This window comes from Thamnophis sirtalis, unplaced genomic scaffold (assembly GCF_051295495.1).
Source record: "Thamnophis sirtalis isolate CommonGarterSnake01/CBP01778 unplaced genomic scaffold, rThaSir2_p1.2 scaffold_1, whole genome shotgun sequence".
NCBI lineage: Eukaryota > Metazoa > Chordata > Lepidosauria > Squamata > Natricidae > Thamnophis > Thamnophis sirtalis.
This window is the reverse complement of record NW_028261381.1, coordinates 83,503,036-83,523,204: the sequence shown is the minus strand read 5'-3', so window position 1 is coordinate 83,523,204 and position 20,169 is coordinate 83,503,036. Positions and strand designations below refer to the sequence as shown.

Genomic DNA, 20,169 nt, shown 5'->3' with positions numbered 1-20,169 from the left:
AGAGGAAAATCAAATCTGTTGTGTGCTGTCTTTTAAAAAGTACAGTATGAGCACAATGACCTTACAGTACTTTCTTTTCTTTATTTTTTCCCCTCAGGTTTCCATGTGGAAGATGGCTTGGAAAAGGTGTAGATGATGGCAGCTTAGAAAGGATCCTAGTGGGTGAATTGCTGACATCTCATTCTGAGGCAGATGAAAGACAATGCAGAACCCCCCCATTGCAGCAGTCCCCCAGCATGATCAGAAGATTTGTCACCATATCACCCAACAACAAGCCAAGTAAGCTGGGTAGATTGTAGTTACTTCCACTCATAGTGTCTATGGAGATTCTCAGTCTTCAAAGAAAAACCAGAAAGTCCAGTTGCCTCTTGAAAAAAGCACCTTTGGGTTCCCTCACTGTATTGATGGAATGAGCTACCTGAAAAATGGCATAGAATACTCAGGGGGACTCAGTATCCTAACAGTTGCATGACCCACTCATTTGATCTCAAAACTGCTGATATGTTCTCTGTAATTATCAGTTGTAAATAATTCTAAACTTCATACTATTAAAACTAAACTGTGCATTATAATTGGTTATTATGTCAAATATACGTGAGAGTTCATAAATATTGCTGTGAATGAATTGCGTATTGATTTATTTACTGACTGAGGTAAGAAAGACAACATTTATTGATTAAATGTATAATATAAAGCTGAAAACATAAATGGTTACAAGCTGGATAGATAACAACTTGTTAGAGGTTTTCTTGTTTAAGTTATGAAGATTGCACTTAGCCAGTTGATGGTAACTACTATCATCATTTGCCAAATACCAATTTTTCCAATATACAGGTATCTGCTTTATAACTATAAAGGAATTATCGTTGGGAAAGAGGGGAAGAGATGCTGCCTAGGAAACAATCAGACAAGAGAGGCAGGAGCCCCCCAGTGGCTAATGGTCAGAGAAAGTCATTTAGGAAGGGCCCATCCTGATGGGTGAAACATTTAAAAATGATGTTGGGAAGTTTGTGCCTTCAGATTTGCAAGATTCTGTTAATGTAGCTTTACAATAAAGTAGAATTGATTCATCTAGTCCTGTTTCTTATCTGATTTGCCTGGGAAGGCTGACATCAATCTTGCAAATCTCCTATTCTCTTCCAAAGAGAGGGATTTTGAGAATGGCTTCCCATCGTCCAAGAATACTAGTAGCCTTTGAGCATCTGGTAGCCACATTGTTACAATATCAATATCAGGTAGATGCAGCCAGTCCTGTTTGGTTTACCTGGAAGGGCTGATAGTAACAAATATGGGCATCTTGATGCTTTAACTTTGTGTGCATTACAAACAAGTATATACAGGTAGTCCTTGATTAATGACAGTCTTGTTTAACGGTCATTTGAACTTACAACAGTACTGAAAAAGTATGTTTCTGTTTTACTAGAGAAAACTGCAGAATGCACAAGTATATTATTATTGATCACTAACTGAATCAGAATCTACAATGTGACCTAACTGCAAAAAAAGGCCAAAAAAAGAGACAAATGCAGTTTTAGGCCCCATTGATAGAAGTATAATTTCTACATCATGAAAAGTCATTAGATTCTGCTGGTCTGCATTGGTCAGCCACCATCCAGTGTATCCAGTTCTTTATTAGAAGCTAAATCCTACAGGAGTGATTAAAAAAACTGAGAATGTTTAAACATGAGAAGGCTGAGAGAGGATAGTGTACCATTTTTGTATAATATTTGAAAGATACAAAAAAGATAATCTCTTCTATACTGCTGCACAGCATAAGGCATGGGTGTCAAACTCACCATGTCACATTGCTGTCATGTGATGTTTCGCGATATTATTCCCCTTCACAGAGCTGGGGTGGGCGTAGCCTATGCATGACGCATCTAGCCCGCGTGCCACCAGTTTGACACCCCTGGCATAAGGCAGAAGTAATAGGAAAGAGTTAGTATTTAATGTTTGGGGGAGAGGGAATCAAACTTCCTAATAGGAAGAACAGATTTACAGGAGAACCAATTATTGAGAGAGCTAGATGGCTTCCCATCAGTAGATGTGTTCAAGCAGAAGCTTGTCAATTATTTGCTGGGGATATTTCACTTCCTGCAGTAAACAGGATTTGTCCTTAAGGTTAAGGTGCTCTCTTCGGACCTTTGATTCAAAACTAGGACAAAGCTACAAAGTTAATTTTTTAACCTATTACACAGATAGTTCAATATATTTTATTACGTTATTGCTGTTTATTATAGAAGTATTATTTGTGGTATGCTGCTCTGAAATTAAAAAGTTATATAAAAGAGAGAGAATATGTTCTCCATTATTATTTTTAAAAGGACTTGACTTATCTGTGTATAATCTAGATATCGGATTAGATTTTTTAAATATATATATATTTCCTTTTGCAGAGTTAAATACAGGTCAGATACAAGAATCTATTGGTGAAGCAGTAAATGGAATTGTCAAACATTTCCACAAGCCAGAGAAAGAGGTAAGCAATACATGGCAATAATGGGAGTTGATAATTTCTTCCTTGATTGATATCTGCCTAGAATTGACTAATATAATTGCTAATTAATATAAAGGTATGGATTATCAAATACATAATATTGTATATAATTTCATATTGTGACATCTTTTATTAGGACTTTCAAGTGTGTTTGGAAGCTGTTATTAAGTTCATTTGATCAGTATTAGCAGAGGTGAAATATAAATTTACATCTAATTTATGTTTTACTGTAATTCTTTTAATTGTTATGTCAGGCAACATACAAATTTGGTAAATTGTTGTTATCTGATCAGAAGGGGCTAGGTCTCTGATGGCGAACCTATGGCACACATGCCACAGGTGGCACGCAGCAACCTCTTTGTGGGCATGTGTGTTGTGATCCATCGGTGGACTGAGGAGCTAGCAGCAGAGTTAGACAGCGAGGAGATTGGAGAAGAACATGGGCTAGTTCTGGACTCTGGAGAAGTCTCAGATGAGGGCTCTGCGTCGGAGGCAGAGAGGGGACCAGCACCATCTGGAAGTTATGTGCTGCCTCTGGAGTCTCCAGAGTTGGACAGCAGCAAGGCAGAGGAATACGTTCCACCTGTTCCCAGTGCGCACATGCACAGGGCTGCCAGAAGGCAAGAACAGTTAAAACAGAAGGGATGACTCGGGAGTAAGGTTTGGAGGTGATTGGCCCCCTCCCATAGGACATAAAGGAGGAGCAAAGGCACATGAGCCTTTGCAGGGAGCGATTTGGTTCATGCTGGTCAGTTTACCTTCTGAAAATCTGTTGGACTCTTTGCTCCATGTGGCCTTGCCAAGCTAATTGCCAATTAAGTCTTTGGCAGACTTAAGAAAGATAAAGGTGGGTGCTTATCAGCCTTATCCTGAAGGACTTTGGCAGTCTGCTGTAGAACTCTTTACTATTATTTGGAACTCATTACGGGCTGTGAATGAATATAATTCACAGCCTTTGAAATAAAGGAGCTGTGTGCATTTTACTGTATCAGGAAGCCTAGGTTAGAACAACAAGAGCTGTCACTCTAGTTCAACTGCCGGCCAGCTGCTCATCGGATATCTGCCACACATACACGGGGGTAGGGCGTGTGCGGGGGGGAGGCGCACATGTGTGGGAGGAGCACATACAGGGGGATGTGTACATAGGCGCAAGGGGTGGGGCATGTGCGGGGATGACATGCGCATTGCATTTTGGGGGGTTGGGTGCGTGTGCGCACACTTTGGGCACTCGCTCCAGAAAAGGTTAGCCATCACTGGGCTGGGTGAACCACACTGTGGAAATAGAGGCAATTTTGATTTTGATTTGTTTGAATCTGGATCAACAATACTTTCCTTCATTTTCATGCACATCTTGAGATTTTTTACTAGTTTTCCTATTTTGAAGTAGTACACATATCCTGTGGTGCTTCAGTCTTTGTAGGTCTGGCCTTTCAAGACAAACAGGAAACATGATCAAATGAACTAATTCTATTTTATTGTAAAGCTACATTAAGAGAATCTGACAAGTTAAAGTTCAAATTCAAATTCCATCTCCTTTACAATCTAAGAAGCTAGGGAGGATTCCTTTTGAGCTTCTTGCTTGCGCTCTTTCCAGTTGCAGGCTATATCCTCTCATATCTGAGCATTCCTTTGGTGATATTTCTTCTGTCCTTTCCCAAGGTGTTTCCTACATGCTATTACAGATACCCAGTAGCATGCATCCATAGCAAACAGAAGTTGTCTACTATTCTCCCTACAGTTTCAATTGCCTGCTAGTATTTTGCCTATTTTGTCCTTTCTTGACGATATATGGTAGAGGTCCCCAACCCCCAGCCCATGGTCCGGCACTGGTCCGCAGCATGTCAGAAACTGGGCTGTGCAAACAAATAAAGCCCCATCCACAGGATGCAGGCAGCACATGAAACCAAGCCCCCTCTGGTCCATGGAAAAACCTCTCTCCATGGTCCCTGGTGCCCAAAAAGTTGGAGGCCGCTATTGTATGGTAAAAGTTGATTGTTTTCTTGCTGATACAATCTGGGGGTCTCCATTGATACAGTAAAAGGGCTGTTGTTATATATAAGTTATAGATTATCTATCCCTGTTCTAGTGTGTTATTCATTCAGTAGTTCTCATTTTGCTACCTTTTAAGTAAATTTAATCTGTATTAAAAAAAATTCAATTTCTGTTGTGGCCTTACTCCTGAATCTTTTTAATATAATAAGTGGAATCAACATGAAATATAGGTAGCTTATGGCAAATGTATATAGTGTTCAGTTAGTTATCACAGGCTATAGTGGTTTATGGTTAGATAGATATATAAACAACTTAAAATATGTTTGTTTGATTTTCCATTGGCAGAGAGGCAGTTTAACACTTTTGCTTTGTGGAGAAGGTGGACTTGTTTCAGCTCTAGAGCAAGTGTTTCAGCATGGATTTAAATCTCCTAGGCTCTTCAAAAATGTTTTTATTTGGGATTTTCTAGGTAAGTACAGAACACTTGCTTGGAAATATAATCCTATAGTATCTACTTTGTCTTCTTAAATGAGCCTGTAATTTGAATTATTGGTTATTGTGGTAAACACTATTTAGTACTAGAAACAACTTTTAACACCCATTCTTAAATGAAAATGAAATGAAGCAATTATTCTAGATAATATTTGAAGAAACAAGGCAATATGGAAGAAAGTCATCAAATAATATTTCATACGAAGAACACTAAGCCAAAATATGAGTGATATTTTATCAGTTGCTTGAATGTCAAAATTTAAATTTGAAAGTGCAGTGATATTTGCTTTTTTATGTATTATATACATTCTCTACTAATTCTCATTATAACAAAGTTGAAAACAATAATATACTACAGGTAGTTCTCAGCTTACGACAGTTCATTTAATGATCGTTCAAAATTACAATAGCACTGAAAGAAGCGACTTATGACCATTTTTCAGTCTGACAATCCTTGCAGTATTCCCATGGTCTCATGATCAAAATTCAGACACTTGTCAACTGACTCATCTTTATGACAGTTTCAGTGTCCTGGGGTCATGTGATCCCCTTGAGTGATCTTCTGACAAGCTTATTCAATGAGGAAGCCAGATTCACTTAACAGTCATGTCACCAACTTAACAACTGCAGCCATTCACTTAACAACTGTAGCAAGAAAGATAATAAAATGGGGCAAAATTCACTTAACAAATGTCTCTTAGCAACAGAAACTTTGGGCTCAGTTGTAGTTGTAAGTCAAGGACTATTTGTACTTCATAGATATTAGGTGATAAGAGTAAAATTTGTATGTTTGTATTTAGAAACACAAAAATAAATCAGTTACAATCCGATATGGTTAGATGACCATTTTTTTGTGTGTTTTATGTCTAACTTCAGAAAAAGCACAAGGATTTTATGAAGCTCTTGATCAGAATGAACTGGTCCCAGAAGAAAACTGGCAGAAAAGGGCGAGGAGTTTTTGTCGCTTTGTAACAGCCATCAACAACACTCCTAGAAACATTGGGAAAGATGGCAAATTTCAGATGTTAGTTTGCCTTGGAGCTAGGTATGACTCTATGGCTATTGCTTTATATGTAAGCTGCTTGCTAGAATGTTTCCCTAATTATTTTGTTTCCTTGTTCTGTGAAGAAGTATTTGGTCACTTAATTAGCTTTTAGAAGCTTAAAATAAAAGCTTAAAATAGAAGATGATGTAACAATTTATTTTTTGACAAGGGACCTTTTTAAAATAGTATGGTTAAAGAAAAAAAATACAATACAATAGCAGAGGTGGAAGGGACCTTGGAGGTCTTCTAGTCCAACCCCCTGCCTAGGCAGGAAACCCTATACCTTTCCAGACAAATGGCTATCCAACATCTTCTTAAAGACTTCCAGTGTTGGGCATTCACAACTTCTGGAGGCAAGCTGTTCCACTGATTAATTGTTCTAACTGTCAGGAAATTTCTCCTCAGTTCTAAATTGTTTCTCTCCTTGATTAATTTCCATCAATTGCTTCTTCTAGCCTCAGGTGCCTTGGAGAATATTTTGACTCACTCTTCTTTGTGGCAACCCCTAAGATGTTGGAACACTGCTATCATGTCTCCCCTAGTCCTTTTCATTAAACTAGACATACCCAGTTCCTGCAACCGTTCTTCATATGTTTTAGTCTCCTGTCCCTTAATCATCTTGGTTGCTCTTCTCTGCACTTTTTCTAGAGTCTCCACATCTTTTCTACATCGTGGTGACCAAAACTGAATGCAGTATTCCAAGTGTGGCCTTACCAAGGCATTATAAAGTGGTATTAACACTTCACATGATCTTGTTTCTATCTCTCTGTTTATGTAGCTTAGAACTGTGTTGGCTTTTTTGGCAACTGCTGCACACTGCTGGCTCATATTTAAATGGTTGTCCACTAGGACTCCAAGATCCCTCTCACAGTTACTACTATTGAGGAAGGTACCACCTATACTGTATTGTGCATTTTGTTTTTCTTGCCTAAATGTAGAACCTTACTCTTTTCACCATTGAATTTCATTTTATTAGATAGTGCCCAAATAACGAGAGATGGTGTTCATGTATATATAAATGCTCATAATTATAGATTAAAAGACTGAAAATATAAGAAACCCTAGATATGAAAAGGAAATTAATGTGTTGGAAAAAGAAATGTTAGAGTTTTTGTTTTTGAGCATTCACCAGTTCTAATCTTTGTACCTTATGCTATAATAAAAGTACTGTATTTGAGCTCCTCAAATGTTATAATGGGATTGTAACTGAATGAAAAAAATCCTTTTAGTTCTTTCATTAATAGTTTTCTTCACAATCAAGTTCCAGTCATCCTCAGAACTGCTAGCATCTGGAACTATTTTAGCTTATGGGTTTATTGAGAGAAGTAAATAGTTTTTTTTAACTTGAGAACTAAGTCCTGTTAGTGAAAAATATTTAAGCTGTAGCCAATTTTAGATAATAATAGAGTAAAAACCCACAGTAAATAGGTACATAATCTGCCAGTATTGATTAAAACCCCAAATCATTGAGAGATGACAGACAGACACACATGCACAAATTACATACATGTATACATATGCATGGCCTTTGAAAAAATTAATATTTGAGTAACCATATGAATCTTCTGGAAAGTATTATTATCCCAGAATCCCCCCCCCTCCAAAAAAAAGATAAACCTCTTCTTGCTTCCAGTCCTATGTCTCAGAATTCTAAATATTCAGAGGAGGAAATTTTTTCAGCTACACCCCATATTTTATTTTATTTTATTTGTTTGTGAGGGTAAGAATTGCACAAACTAAAGCAATAATTCTATCCAAGTATTATATATACTTTTTAAGAGAGTTGTTTCTACTTAAAATAGTTAAACTTAATACATGTTAAAGGAAACAAAGATTTTGGAATTCTTTTTTATTGTCTTCAGAATTTTGGTTGGAACTCTGAAGCAAGGTATCAGCATGAAATCTACAAATTGCTCTCACCATGCAATTACTTTCTGTTAAAGTTGTGATTGCTAACATTCGGGACTTGTGAGAGTTATAGTTCTAAAAAAAAATGAGCTTCAAGTTAGCTTGTCCATACCAAAGCTAGGTAGTAGATATGTGATTGCTAAATTTGAGTTAAGGAGTGATAATATAAGAAAATTTAGTATTTTTCTTACAAAAGAAGATAATATTTCATGCTTGTTTTCAACCTCTAAAACTTTCCCTTACAGAGATCATCTGTTACACCATTGGATTGCTCTGTTGGCAGACTGCCCCATCACTGCTCAGATGTATGAGGATACAGCATTGATAAAAGATCACACGCTTGTGAATTCTTTGATCCGTGTGTTGCAAACATTACAAGAGTTCAATATCACACTGGAAGCATCCCTTGTCAAAGGAATTGACATCTGATTTTGCTTCATGAAACAAGCACTGTTTAATAAAAGCAACAAGGAACAAACTATTGTTAGTATGCAAAGATATATCTGCTAATACATTGCATCCAGAATATTCATGTGACTCAATGCAACTCTTCTGGAATGAAGATCCAAATGGTGTGCAAAAATATAACAAAAATTCTACATCCGGTGTGTAAAAGGAAAAAGGATACTTATAAATTACTTTTAGAGTTTATTTGCTGATTTGCTTTTACACGCTTTCATGTGAAAGAGTTAGATGAGTATTGTGCAGCTTATTTTAAAGCTGTAATATTTCTTTGCCATAGATAATGGTGCAGTGAGAAGCTTTTAGCATTCTCTCAACTTGCCTTCAGACTGTATCCTGAAAAATTGTAATTAACACATTCCAATTTCTGCTAAGTCACTAAGCAATTAAAAACTAATATTTTATTACGTAAGTTACGCTATTTAGCATTTCAATGTTGAGTCACTGCTGTGCTGCAAGAAACTTAGAAATGTACGTAAATGTTTTTAATAGGCTCAAAGCACTGAATTCATTAGCAATTTTTCTTTTTTTATCAGTATTATTTTTAGCAGATTTTTCAGGAGTGAAACATGCAGTTTGATGTTCAGAAATCAGTAGTATTTTTTCATACATGAAATTGCACAGAGAAAATTATAAGTGTGTTTTAACTGGCATTTATTTATTTAACTTTTTTGTCATGATCTGGTCTTTGCCTTTAAAAAAAGAATGCTATATACTTGAGTGCAGTCCCTTAGACCGAAGCTCCAAAATAAGTATGCAGAAAAATATGTCTCAGCATGGACATGCCTTTCAAGTTCAATCAGTTTATTAATGATATTTCAGAACATAAAATACAAATGTGATTATTTTAAGGTCGCATATCCCCTATGTAATGGCTAACAGTGTAAAGATGTGACACTTGCTGGAATAGCATATAATATGCAGAGTCACATAGAACAAAATTTCACACTTGTGTGACATTTATGATACTGGCACAATTTTATTACAGCATTATAAGCACACATTTTGGTCAAATATTTGGGATGAGTATGAGTGAGGTCAGTATTACTGTGACTTACTTATGCTGTTACTCAACCTATTAACATGTAAAGGTTTTCAGATCTTGGTTAACCCTATTTCATAGGCAGAAAATAACAAACATTTTCTTTTCATATGCCGAATGTTATGTTCTAATTTTGCTTTGTTAAATGCAAGATTTCTTGGATACTTGTGAACATTGTGTAAAAATATTAGCCTATTCTAATAAAGTTCAGATGTGGATTCTTATAAATAGCAAAATTCCAATCAAGAAAAAAATCTAGTGAATGCCTAGAAACAACTGTTATTATTAGCTGAGAATTTAAAATCCTTAGAAAATGCATACCTAATAGAGATAATACTGAGATACATAGGACAAGGGTTGAAATCTCTGTACTTTAGTAGGAGACCTTTTCTGTATGAACACTAGGCTTTAACATATGGAGCTGTGAAAAAGGAGTCTTCAGTTGTCAGTTTACTCAAGTAGCATTATTCTTAATTCCTACATTTTGTTGTCATTTTTCCAGTAACTTAAAGTACAGCACATGTATTAAATTTTACTATTTTTACTTACCTTGTGTTTTTCATTATTATCTTGATAAGTGTTCATTATTGCCTTCTTTCACTTCATTTTTAATCTATTTACTCTTATCCTAAGGGGTCTATGCTTGATTCTCAAAGGAGCACCTTTACTCTTATTTTATTTGTTGTGTATTGAGCTACACTGAAATCTCTCTGTGCATTCATCTAAACATATATTTTTTTCCAAAATTTTATCAGGAAAAGTCTTAGCTAACTGCACACAAAACTTGTCAAGATAAAAACACCTGTTACATATTCTTTTAGGCACTTTCTTTTGAAATGCCATATTCCTTAAACTTTTTTGTATAAAATGTCTTCTGATAACAACTTAATAGAAGGTTTGTACAATGGTAGCTAATGCAGAGTGTGACTAAAGAATTGTATGAATGTATATCACACTTGACTTAATCCCAATTATCACCAGCATCTATACAGAGAAAATATTGGAAAGTTGTATTATCATTGTTTTTGTTTGCATTATGCAAGAATGCAAAAATCACTCTCTACTGTTGAAGGATTATTGGTGCTGCCCTATCATATTTCAAACATATGTGGTATTTAAATTTATTAAATTTCTTCCCATTGCACATACAAAACTCTTAATTTTAGGTGGTTCCTGGGCCTAATATGCAGTGGGACAAATTGCTCCTGGTAAAAGAATGTAAAGCAACACATTTGTCAAGCATGATGTATTTAAGAACCATGTTACTGGTTCTATGAACATCAATTATAGATTTGTAATCTTTCAATATCCACCTTATCTCCCATAATCTTGCAATACATGACAGACCTCTTCAGTCTGAGGGCACATATAGTGATAAATTTAGGAAAATATTTTAAACATTGTGTGCAATTGCATTTATGAAAACACAAGAAATAAAGGTCTAGGAAATCACTGTCTCATAACTATACATCTTCAGATAAAACACAGTAGATACTCATTTCCAAACAAAATATCTCAAAATGCCTCAATTATAGAGGCAATATCAATATAGTTCAGTTATTCTTTTATGCTAAACGGAGGGCACCAAAGCACTTTTATATTCAAACCGTGCACACAAAATGATATATATCTTGCAAAACTAGAGAAATACTCAATTCTCAACATGGCACTGATGACCTAATTCTCATAGAATGCTGTTTCAACAACTCAAAAGATTATTGTTGTTAAAGCATAACAGTTAACAGAATTCTTCCTTTAAGCTGTATGATTTAAATACTTTCATGTGGTTAAGAAAATAACAAGGACTGCATTGTATTTATTTGATAGGCAACTATACCATTTGTCATCAAAATTGAAATTCATCATGAGAAGTATAGCTTTTTCCATTTACTAACAAGTCAGTTGCAGCCCATTCCTTTCAATGGAATTTTCTTCTATACCAGCACATAAACTTTTAAATCATGTTTCTATCTAGAGGAGAAATACTTTTCCACTGTGAAGAATTTTAAGTTTCAGACTAGTACTTCAGAACTGTGCTTGCGCTTTGTGTATTTCCAACAATATAGACAATGCATCTATGTTGATCTCTACAAGAATGAATTTCATTGTCTTTTAGTATTCTCATTGTCATAGTTAAAATTATCGGAAAACATGAAACATCTTGAAAGTTACATGGTTTTAATTTTCATTTTATACTTAGGGTTCTTTACTTTCCTCAAAATGCAGTTGTAATTTTAATAAAATATGAAGAAATTTGGCACATTTTAGTCATTTTTATAGAACAGAAACTTCAAGTATTTAATTCCTTTTCTAATTGTAATTTGTATTTTTAAACACTGTATAGATATAGCTTACTTGAACTGCAATAAAGCTTTTTTCTAACATGATAAACAAGATTAATTTAATATGCCATCTGTGGTATTGGCTTGAATTATGTAGAGGTATTTCATCACACATTGATACTTCCAATAAAATTCAATAAATGAAATACTTCTTGCATGCAGCAAGCTCTGCTAGAAACCTGTTTTATTCATTCATAAGTTGCCGTTTCACAGCTACTTCATTTTCCACAGGATTTGTTCTGTGATGAGGATGCAAACCACACAGATTCAAATTCAATATCCAATTATGTATAAACTAGATAAGTATAAGGTGACCAGATTTTCAGATTGGTAAAGAGGGACACCTTTGACCTGGGGGGGGGGCGATTAAAAATTTTATACGGAGCAACAAAAATTTTCATATAACGCAAAAATAGTATTGTAATATTTTTTTTATTTCAACATAACTACAATTTACAAATATAAATTGTAACTGTTGCCAAACATCACAATTTTGATCGCGTGACCATGAGGATGCTGCAACGGTCGCTAAGTGTGAAAAATGGTCATCAGTCACTTTTTTCAATGCCATTGTAACTTTGGTCACTATACCACCTTTCTTGCCACAGTTCTTAAGTGAATAACTGCAGCTGATAAGTTAGTAACATAAGTGAATCTGGTTTCCCCATTTGACTTTGTCAAAAGGTGATTATATGACCCCAGGACACTGAAACCATCATAAATACGAATCTGTTGCCAAACATCAAAATTTTGATCGCGTGACCATGAGGATGCTGCAACGGTCGCTAAGTGTGAAAATGGTAGCTAAGTGTGATGGTCATCAGTCACTTTTTTCAATGCTATTGTAACTTTGGTCACTAAGCCTATTATACCACCTTTCTTGCCACAGTTCTTAAGTGAATAACTGTAGCTGGTATTTTGTATTTTGGATAGAATCTTTTTTTAAATAGTCTAAGACAATTTAAAAAAAGAATCCACACAGAATAAATTGAAATAAAACATTTCAAACTATTCTTTCTATGCACAATATATTTCAAAGTATTGTGCATAGAATTTTTAAAAATGGTTTCACTTCAATTTATTTTGGATAGAATCTTTTTTTAAATAGTCTAAGACAATTTAAAAAAAGAATCCACACAGAATAAATTTTAAAAAATCCTATGCACAATAAATAAAATATTATTTTAAAATACATTAAAAAAATAAAAGAAAAAAACCCAGCTCACTTACCAGCAGGCACAAGTGAGCACTCCAAATCAATCCAGAATGATGTAGATGTTAATACAAAGAACTGAGCAAATTAAAATTGTGAAATTAGTCAGGGAAATATTTTTCAAAGAAACTTTGCCACCATTTTTCCCACACGAGCCGACCTCCAACCTCCATGCGGCTCCCTTCCGGAAAATCCAGGAAGTAACACTCGCGGCTTCTCTAGCCAAGTAATTTCTGGAGCTCTATGGTACTTGGTCATTTTTTCTTATAAAATGAGGTAAAAGGGGTGCGGGGGGTCCTTTTTCTTGCTTTAATGTTTTAATATCTTCAATGAAAGTACTGAGACAGAGAGAGGGATTAGACAGGGTGTCTTTTGTCTTACCCCGGTTAGGATTTTTAAGCAAATCCACTGGGCTTTCAACATGAAGCCAGAAAATCAGGACTTTTTTTAAACGCCCCGGGACACGGGACAAATTGTTATAAATCGTGACTGTCCCGCTGAAATTGGGATGTCTGGTCACCTTAATTATAGTCTGATTCTTTATTACTACAATAAGAAAATCCTTGGGAATGTTTTCACTGGCTACCATGCAGATGCACAGCCTATATCCATGAATTCAGAAATGACCATTTGAAAATCACAATTCCTGTAAGGATTTTTAAAAAAAACATTTTAAGTAGTGTAGGGTTTCCTGCAGAGGTGGATTGCTGCCAGTTTGGCCCAGTTTGGCTGAACCAGTAGTGGTGGTGGCGGGAGGCTCCGCCTACCCACCCGGATGCTTGTGCACACAAGCACATGCCTGAGCGAACCGGTAGTAAACCGGTTAGCAACCCACCACTAGTTTCCTGCCTAAGTAGGGAGTTGGACTAAAAGATCTCTTCAAACTCTGTTATTCTGTTCTGTTCAAATATGTTAGTGTAATTTAATAAATGAACAGAAAAACTAATAAAACACTGGTAGTGCAAACACACACCAACACACACGTGACTAAAATAAATTAGAGTTTAAGAGGAGAAGCAAAAAATCTAAATAATATTAATATGTAAGTAGATCACTGTTTTAACCAATAATTAAATCTAGAACATAAAGACACTTTCCATTGTGTTGCATCACTGTTCAATGAATATACAATGAGAACAGCGCTGCTAACATCTGCATACAATAATTACAATAGGTAACTTGCTCTTCCTGTTGACCCCTTTGGCTGTTACAGTTTCAAGTTTCAAGTTTATTAGAATTTGTATGCCGCCCACCCCCATAGGGACTGGGCGGCTCACAACAGACAAGAAACAGTGTGCTCTATTCTCAGGAAAAACATATTTGAATTCAGTAGAGTCCTCAGGAGGAGTAAGGTGGATGGTCAGAATGGTGAAAACCAGAGTTGCATTGTTTTTTATTGATTTTTTATGTTTTATTTAAAACAAACACAATATCCTTCTTTACATGCTGTAGAAAGTGGTTACAAAAAGACTTTCGTGCATCTCTTCCACAGTCAGCAAACATAATTCATATTAACTCAAGCATTTTAACTCAAATATTTGTACATGTCACCATGTACAAATATAATTGTTTAAGTGTCCATCATAAAATATACCAAGATTTAATACATATCCACATACTGGCCTTTCAATTACTATTTCTAAAATCCTCCAGTAACACTAAATCCTTATGTCCTAGCTAAACATCCATAATATTTAATAACAAAGTTTTCTAATCCTCCTTTCCAAATCACTGCTTAAAATTTATATCCAGTTTCCTTATGTTATACCTATATCTATATATACGTTGTTACTCTTATCCCTCCTTTATTTAATTATATCCTGTATCATAACATTTTCCCCCTAATAATCAAAACTTTAACTGTATCTAACTTGGTTCCTTTTTTTTATAATCCAAAGGGATTTCTAATCTTCCTTACATGGGTACCATTCAATATTCATATCCAATTATACTCATCGTAACACTATATATTGTATACATTAGTAACATTATCAATTATTTATTTAAACTATATCTATTGTCAATAAATTTCACTAAGTTTAACTAGTTTTAAATTATATTCTTCCATCTATCAACCTGTATCTTTCCAATAGCAAAACAGTCTCATATCTTCTGCCATTTGTAGTGCCAGTCCTTTAATCATCTCCTTGATCAACTTTGTATGGACTCCTCTTAGCAACTCCTTGCTTATAAGATGCCTCGTGTAATCTTGATGCCCTTCTTCTGTTTCCTTAGTCACCTTATCTTTGATTGTCAGTAGTGTTATCAATGTTATTGCTTATAAATTTTCTATCTTTAAATCCATAGATCCTTTGGTTTTTTCTTCTTCTGTATCTTGCCCTCTGGAATAAATTTCCCCTCCATTTAATTCCTCTTTCAGTATTCCACTATTTCCATTTTCAGAGACAAACCAATCACCATAAATATCAGCAAATTTAATCTCTTTATATTCATTTTCCACTTCAACTTTTTGGACTTTAACCACCACGTTTTCCATTTGATAGACATCCTCAACTTCTTCATCATATTTTGCCGTTATATGTTCTACGTCTTCCAGCTTCTTCTCTATCCTCTCATATGTATTTGATAATTTCTGTATTTCTGAAAATATCTTTTGCAAGCTTAAATTTTCTGTTTGCTTTTGAAATTGTGCCATTATCTCCACCTAACAAACACAGCTGCTCTAGCTTGGAAGGTTAATAAAATTAAGCATAGATTCACAAAAAACAGTTTGTTTTCACTTTTCTCTCTTTAGAGATATACTTCAAAGGGACATCTGCGTGCTTCCCTTCTTATCACTCTCTATAACCAAGCAGTAAGACCTTGTAATGCCAAGCCAAAACAATCAGTGAAGGAAAAAAAATGTTCCATTTCCACTACACAAACCCTCCAGCCTCTGAGTAGCAGTGTTATTGTTGCAAATTTCCTTATTTCTTTTTGTATCTTTTTTGTATTTCAAGTTAGAAAAAAGAGTCCAGTTTTTAAATGGGTTAGAACAACACCTACAGTGATGAAAGAGGAAAATTTTAGACCATGGGTTACAGAAAATAATAAAAGAAAAAATAGAAGAAAACTTAATCCATCCGTTTCAAAAGGCTTGCATAAATTCCATCCATGAAGATAGCATTTAAAAAGTAAGATAACCACTGTCCAAAACCATTCCAAATTTAATTCCGCCGCTTGATTCTTCTGTTCTCCAATTTAAATTAATTTTAAGTTTTTTATAGGTAGTCTCTTTTTAAAATAGTAAAAGTTCCTCACCAGCTGGAAACACTTTCTCTTTCTGTGTCCTTCCGTTTTGGAGCCGCCCCGACTTTGTCAGCCTTGGCTGGATTTTTTATTGCCGGCTTGAAGAACTTCTCTTGCATCGATCAGGGACTTTGCGATGTCCCTGAGGTCAGCAAGATGTATTCTTCCTGTTCACTGTCTCTTCGGGACGGTTTAGGTCCTATTGGACCACCCAGCAGCAAAAGTATAGGCCGCGGTCTCGGAGCATTGAGACCGCATGTCTGTATTGTCACAACATTGGCGCCTCCTCTCAATGTAAGAGTTACATTGTTAACATAAGCTCCACATCATTTCTATACAAATTGCAACTTTGCATGCATGCTCACAAGGTCATGATGATGTGACACTGTTTGTCATTTAAAAGAACAAGATCCTGTGGACCCTGCTATTTGAATTTTATTGAACTAGCACCATAATTTACACAATTCCAGTGTCTTTCATAAAGTTCCAAGTAAGTTTGTCACTTTGTAGCAAGAGCAAATTAAAAGGTACTCAAGTCCAGGAGATGATGGTCTTCTCAGTTTAAAATAGATACTTGTTGCTGAGTATGGAGATGAGACATAAAGAAATGGCAAGGTAAAAAGGTCTGACAAAAAGCAGGAATTAATATTTCTGTGCCATGGACTCTATTGAGAATCTGGTGAAAACTACATACCATTTCTCAGAAAAATGAATTTAAATGCCAAAAATAGCATAAATGCAATGTATTATATATGTGTTTCTTTATAAACCCATGTGATAATTTCAGGTAGTGAGGTTTGTTAAAGTTAACAAGTATTTTTGGCATCTAGTGGCCCTGCATTACTTTATTTCCTACAACTGGTATTGAATGAAAAGCTAGATCTAAGTTTCAATAGTGAAAATATAATTCTATTTTTTCCCATCCTGAAGGCCTTCCCTCATGAAAGCTGCAAGCTGGCGTAAGCTACCCTGCTGCTGCTGCCGCTACCAACCTCACTGCCACCCCTGCCACATGCCAGCTCACCCCCGGCTGCCGCCGCCCCTGCCACACGCCAGTTTAGCGCTGCTGCTGCCGCCGCCACTAGCTCAACACCCCCTGATGCCTCAGCATGCCAGCTCGTGCCCCCGCCGCCGCCACCCACCTCCGTTTGGCCGCGTGCTGGCATAAGCTAGCCTCCCGCCGCCGCCCACCTCCTCCTTTCACCTCCTCTTTTCGGCCACGCAGCATACGCCAGCTTGTGGCTTTCATGAGGCAAGGCCTGAAGACTTTCCCTTGAGAAAGCCATGAGCTGGGGCAGTGTTGCTGCCATTTCTGTGTGCTAAAGTTTCTGTTCCCTTCTTCACACAGGATCCCCCATGCAGCGGGATCGGAGAGGGGAAAGGGACATTGACGGTCATTAGCATTGATGGGAAAGTGCTACACCGAAACAGCAGCACGCAGGAATTCCGCCCCCTTCTCCCTCTCCATTCCCATTGCTGGGCGATCCCATGTGAAGAAGTGGGCTAGCAGAGAGGGGGACTTGGACTTGGGAAGCATCTGGGTCTGGATCACCCAGCTTCTCTTCCTCTCTCAGCCAGCTTTCCTAGTCTAGCTTGACGCAGGCTTCCTTCCTAGGCCCCCATTCGTTTTCCCCACAACAGCTAATAAAGCTAGGCAAAAAGGAACCCCTCACTGGCACCCAGCTTCACCAACAGCGGGCTTAGAAAGGACAATCTGAGCTGCACTGCCACATGCACCAAGCTAGACTGGGCAGGGAGAACCTGAACTAGCACAGAGGCGACCTTGGAGGAGGAAAGCCAGGCAAAGGAGTGAGCGAGCATGCCAGGCATGGCAAACTTTCTAAGCCTCCCTAAGGGAAGTTGGATCTTTCTTTCTTCCCATTCCCCATCCCACCCCACACACCAGAGACCTCTGGATTCACTCCTCAACCCTGCCTGTCTCATACAGCCACCACCCATATGAGTGATGTAGAGTTGGCCATGCCTACTCAGTCACATGACCATCCCCCAGCCATGCCCACCAGGTCATTAGGAGGAATCAGCTATTAAATTATTTGAATCCCAACACTGGTAGTAAAATCCTATTCAGGTTAAATTGCCTTGTTTGCACTTTGCAATAAATAAGTGGGTTTTGGGTTGCAGTTTGGGCACTCAGTCCCTAAAAGGTTCACTATCACTGACCTATTCTATACCAGTGCATTTGTTTTTCTACTTCCACTAAGAAGAGATTTTATGCAATTGTAGTTTTTACTATTTTTATGATGTTTTGGAGTGGAGGGGAGAGCAGGGAGTGATAGTTTGCCTATCCTACAGACTTCATCTAGCTCAGGGGTGTCAAACGCAAGGCCAGTGGGCTGGCGGGGTGCTTAAATGTGGCCACTGGGGCCTGCCTGGAAATAATAAAGGACCGGCCTACAGTGCCTCTGCTGGTCAAAATGGGGTGTGCATGCACCACTACCCCGTGCTCCATTTTCAGCCTGAGCGGCCTCCTGCAACACTCTGCCAGAAAAAATGGGGCAGGGGACTGTACATACCCCAATGCCCCGTTTTTGGCCTGGATAGCCTGTAACACTCTGCCAGACAAAATGGGGAATGGGGGATCGTGCAACCTCCGTGCACCCGGTCTTTCCCGTCTCCCCAGCCGGCCAGCAGAGAACTACAATGTTGATCCAGCCCTCAAAGAAATTGAGTTGTCAGGCCGGCAGCTGGTTCCTTTTGCGATCTTTGGCCTGCCACACTAATATTCTATTCTACTATGATATTTCATTAGTGGGGAATCTGGAGGGGGAATAGTAAAGAGTAGAATGTGATGTTGTCAGAATAAAATTCCTTTCTAGAATCCAAGGTCATCCTTTGTCTCTACACCTCTGCACCCGACCAGAACTGGATGGGTGGAACTGCTAGCATGGCAGTGGAAGATTGGACCATGTGATGGATTTGTGGGGGCAGGATCTTGAACTTTCAACTGGGTGGGGAAAACCCAGAAGCTTTCAGATTTGGGTTTTCCCAGGTGTGCCAACATGACTCTCTTAATAAATGGGAACTTTGAGCAATACTTTGCCTTGGATTCTGATTTAATTTTGGATGTTATTTGGAACCCTGACATCAGTTTGACACACCTGTTCTAGATTCTACCAACTACAGCCACCCATTGCCAGCCAGCGCTGCCATTGTCTTACAGCTTACTGTTTATCTATATTAAGAATAATTTGCAATATTTTCTATTTGTTTGCTTTTTTCTTTTAAAAGTTATATCAGTACATACATTTATGTAACTTAGAAATCTGCATCTTATTTTTGAACACAATTAATATACAGCCCAAGATCAATTGTGTGTGCCTTCGACGCAAAAGTATTGATTTAAACTGTTAAACCAATAATGAGCCTGCTAAATGAATCCAATGTCATGCTTTAATTTCCTATCCAAATACATAAATATAAAAATGTTTATTGTTGACAAATATGATACTCACACTGATACTTCCTCTTCCTGAGAAATCGTGTGTGCACAGCTGTTCAAACAAAGAACATTTTAAAATGCCTCATAGTGAATAAAAAGATTAAACACTTCACAGATATTTGTTTTATGATGCACTGGCTATAGGCGTACATAAATCTGAAAGACAATGATACATTCTCAGCTATATGAGAACCTAGCATGTAGTGACAAGTCTGAAGCATTTGACATGCGAAAAAGCTTCTCCTCAGATTCCTATCTGCTATTTAAATGAATGGCAAAGCAGCTTCCAGGTATTTAGCATACTCTTTTCTAATAGTGCACCACTTGAACATTTTCTATGGTCTCTTGCTTGCTCTTTTTCAGTAAATATTTGGGATATCCTCCGGGGGGGGGGAACTAGATGAGGTTGGGATTGGAGGGTGGGGAGCTGGGTCACATTTTTAAACATACCAATTTATTTGGCTCCT

General features: G+C 37.1%; 1 protein-coding gene across 8 annotated transcripts in view; it reads left to right on the top strand.

Moving 5' to 3' along the window:
• Positions 1-9,983, top strand: part of DENND5A (DENN domain containing 5A) — a 70,815-nt gene extending 60,832 nt beyond the window's left edge. For 6 of the 8 annotated variants that reach the window (XM_087717841.1, XM_087717819.1, XM_087717846.1 and 3 more), the window contains 5 exons: positions 98-279; positions 2,397-2,479; positions 4,835-4,958; positions 5,858-6,026; positions 8,180-9,983. In XM_087717841.1, coding sequence (XP_087573967.1) covers positions 98-279; positions 2,397-2,479; positions 4,835-4,958; positions 5,858-6,026; positions 8,180-8,363 — 742 coding nt within the window. In that variant the 3' untranslated portion in view covers positions 8,364-9,983. Of the gene's footprint in view, positions 1-97; positions 280-2,396; positions 2,480-4,834; positions 4,959-5,857; positions 6,027-6,804; positions 7,064-8,179 lie in introns of those variants that run through there. The other 2 variants (XM_087717851.1, XM_087717829.1) reach the window with 2 other exon arrangements.
• Positions 9,984-20,169: the final 10,186 nt, after the last annotated feature.